Source organism: Centrocercus urophasianus, unplaced genomic scaffold (genome assembly GCF_019232065.1).
Source record: "Centrocercus urophasianus isolate 14NV4802_14NV808 unplaced genomic scaffold, USGS_Curo_1.0 seq_943, whole genome shotgun sequence".
In the NCBI taxonomy this organism is placed as follows: Eukaryota; Metazoa; Chordata; class Aves; order Galliformes; family Phasianidae; genus Centrocercus; species Centrocercus urophasianus.
In genome coordinates this window covers 9,105-11,964 of record NW_024885581.1, presented here as the reverse complement: position 1 = coordinate 11,964, position 2,860 = coordinate 9,105, and the positions used below count along the sequence as shown (strand labels likewise).

The 2,860-nt window shown below is 52.3% G+C and overlaps 1 protein-coding gene across 1 annotated transcript in view; it reads right to left on the bottom strand.

Annotated features, from left to right (window-relative positions):
• Positions 1–2,110: 2,110 nt before the first annotated feature.
• The window catches only part of LOC122171727, a 3,206-nt gene continuing 2,456 nt past the window's right edge, over positions 2,111–2,860 (bottom strand). The window contains 1 exon segment of the mRNA XM_042839472.1: positions 2,111–2,860. This exon segment is cut by the window's right edge and continues 10 nt beyond it. Within this exon segment, the coding sequence (XP_042695406.1) occupies positions 2,468–2,860 (393 nt within the window). The 3' untranslated portion in view covers positions 2,111–2,467.

The following is a 2,860-nucleotide window of genomic DNA, read 5'->3' as shown; positions in this document are numbered from 1 at the left end:
CGTGCTCTGCCCTTGCTGAGGCTGTGCCAGCTGCCTGCGGTCACCTCCTCATCTCCCCTGTTCCACGATCTTCCCAAGACAGTGGCACCCAAACCCCGAGTGTGACCCCCTCCATACAGGCAGCCATTCACTGCCAGCAGAAGGATTGCCAGGAAAGGCCCCAGGCGTCCTGGTGAGCAGCACTTTGCCAGGAGTCAGCAGGATGCCCTTGCAGAGATCCAGGGCTGCATTAGCAATAGCACAGCCAGCCAGGGTGGCTGAAGTGGCCATTTGGCTCTGCTCAGCACGAGAATGCCAATCCCAGTAGCACTGATAGCAGCCTAGCCTGGGGGCCCTGTTTTGGTCTCCAGATCAATGGATATGGCTAAATCGAGCTGGTGCTTCCTTCCTACTCTCTGTCACAGATGGAATCTACACCCTTCGCTAGTAAGAGAGAAGCAGCAATATATTTATTGATGTAACATAGCAATTTAACAAACTTTGTAGAGATTTAGCAAAGGATTTGAGATGTCAAGGTGCACTCAATCATTTACTGCATAGAGAATAGGCTTGAACGTACGCTCTACCAGGAGACTTTCCTGTTCGGTCACGAGGTTCAGAGCAGACCCTCTTGCTTTCTCAATTCCTTGTTAGAGGAATCTAGGTGTGGCTGGTTCCAAATCCAGTCCCAGATTGGGTTTATGTCCGTGACCTTTCCATTGGGCTATGGTGCTCAGAGCAGGGCAGACCCCCTGGTTCCTTCATCCCTTGAACCATGGAGGCAAGGAACCCTGCGTTAGTCAGTGGTTTCTGTCTGAAGGATGATATACTCACAATCAATCTAAGACATAACCTTAGCAAAGATAACACAGCTCAATCAACTGTTAGTCACTTACTAAGCATTTGTTTTGGCAGAGCCTCTTAACACCAAGGCACAAGAAATTGCTGCAGCAAGTGTAAGGAGATGCTGCAAAGACTGCTATCTGCTGCTGCTCTTTTCTGTGGGCACAAACAACAGTGGAAGACAGAACATGGGCAGAATCAAAGACTATAAAGCCCTGTGAGCACAATTGGAAAATGTTAGAGCCCACGTTATCTTCTCAGTTTTGTCAGCTGAAAGAAAGAGAGAAGCCTGAAATAGATGTGTAATGCACATCATCTGGCTGCGCTGGTGTTGGTGTGAGGGTTTTGGTTTTTGCAACAATGGGACTTTTTGTGAAGATTACAACCTGTCTGGGAGGGGTGGGATCCGCCTGTCCAGAAGGGGCCGGGCAATCCACGGCAGCGGGCTGGCCAACCCAGCGTGGCAGGCTTTAAACTGGAGGACCTGGGGGACAGGGTCCATAAAGGCAACGCCATTATGAACTGAGGCAGTGGAGTTGCTCTATCTGTGAGAGAACAACAGGAATGCATTGAGCAACGTACTGCAGGGAATTGCTTCGAGGGATTTGGACCGGGGGAGCCCCAGAGGTCCCTCCCAGCCCCTGTGATTCTGGGATTGCGTGACAAAGAATTCCTGCAGCAGGTGTGACCTTGAGAGTCTCCCCTACTCAAGGGGAGATGCAGCCATACGTCCTGTTTTGGTACAGGGGAGCGGGAGGACTCTGGTCTGTTTACTGATTGTAGGGTACAATGACTGGCTGTAGCCATATCGGATAGTAATTTAGTTCTGAGCTCGGTGTTAGGCGTCCCGGAATCTCGCTTAAATCAGACAGCGTTCGGCACCGCCGTCAGCCCGCTGCTGGCACAGCTGCTGCTGAGCGCAGCGCCATCAGCTGGGCTGGAAACAGCCGGGATTGCGGTCACCCCTGCCGGAAAAAGGCTGACGGTGCAACGGTCAGGCAGGAAGGAGGGGGGGAGCGGGGGAAACGCGCCATCGTTTTCAGCTCACTTTAAGCTGCATGGTTCTGCGTTCCCTTTTGGAAAGATCCACACTTTGAAACCCAACCCCCTTCTTTAAGTGCAAGTTTTCTCATTAATTCCCCATTTGTTTCGTCAAAAATATTCCCCTCTGATTTCTGAAACAGGAGCCTCAGGTCTGCTCCTAGCTAATAGCAGGCAGCAGATGAAGGACATTTCCACACGTCTGTGCTGGTTCTGAAAGCAGTTTTATTCTGCAGGATGAGCACCGGCTGCAGCATCTGTGTGTTCTGCCCGGGTGTGGAGCAGCTTAGGTTGGGTTAGCTGGCAACGAATGAGATTTCTCTGCTGAAGTCTGTGGCCTTCAGCTGTAACCGCAGAGCAGAAAGAGAATGAGCCCTTGCTGGGACAGAAATACCAAAACGTTTGCAACGTCTTGTTCTAATGATGGTCCTAAAAACCCACCACAGGTGATGGGCCACAGACATTCATCAGCTGATATCCAGGAAAAGAGGAAGGGAAAACAGCTCTTGGTATAAAGGAACACCCCACTCACGCCCAGAATCCCAGCCAGCAACGAGCGGTGCGGCAGAGCCCTGGCCTGGCTGCGTCTGCTGAGGAAGGGACGCTATCTGTACGGAGCTGGTTTGATGAGGATGAGGGAGGATTTGCAGTCCCCTTTGCACAGGCTGCCCCACGTCAGGCCGCCCTTGAAATTCAGCCGCACAGAATAACAAGCCGAGTACCACCACCCGCCCCCAGAGCGGGACGCACAGTTCTTCCTTGAAGTGTCCTGATCCCGATCTTTGGTGGAGAATTTCATGTTGTTGTGCATGTTACTGGGATTGTCCGAGTCCATGGCATCCCCCGCTGTGCCCGCGTAGGAGCCCAGCCGCAGCCGGTAGCCCTGGGCCTCATCGTCCAGACTGAAGAGGTTGTAGTCTGCGAACCTGACGTTGTTGGAGGCATCGTGAATGACGAACCTGACCTGGTAGACCTTCTGCTTGGCGATCTGGTGGAT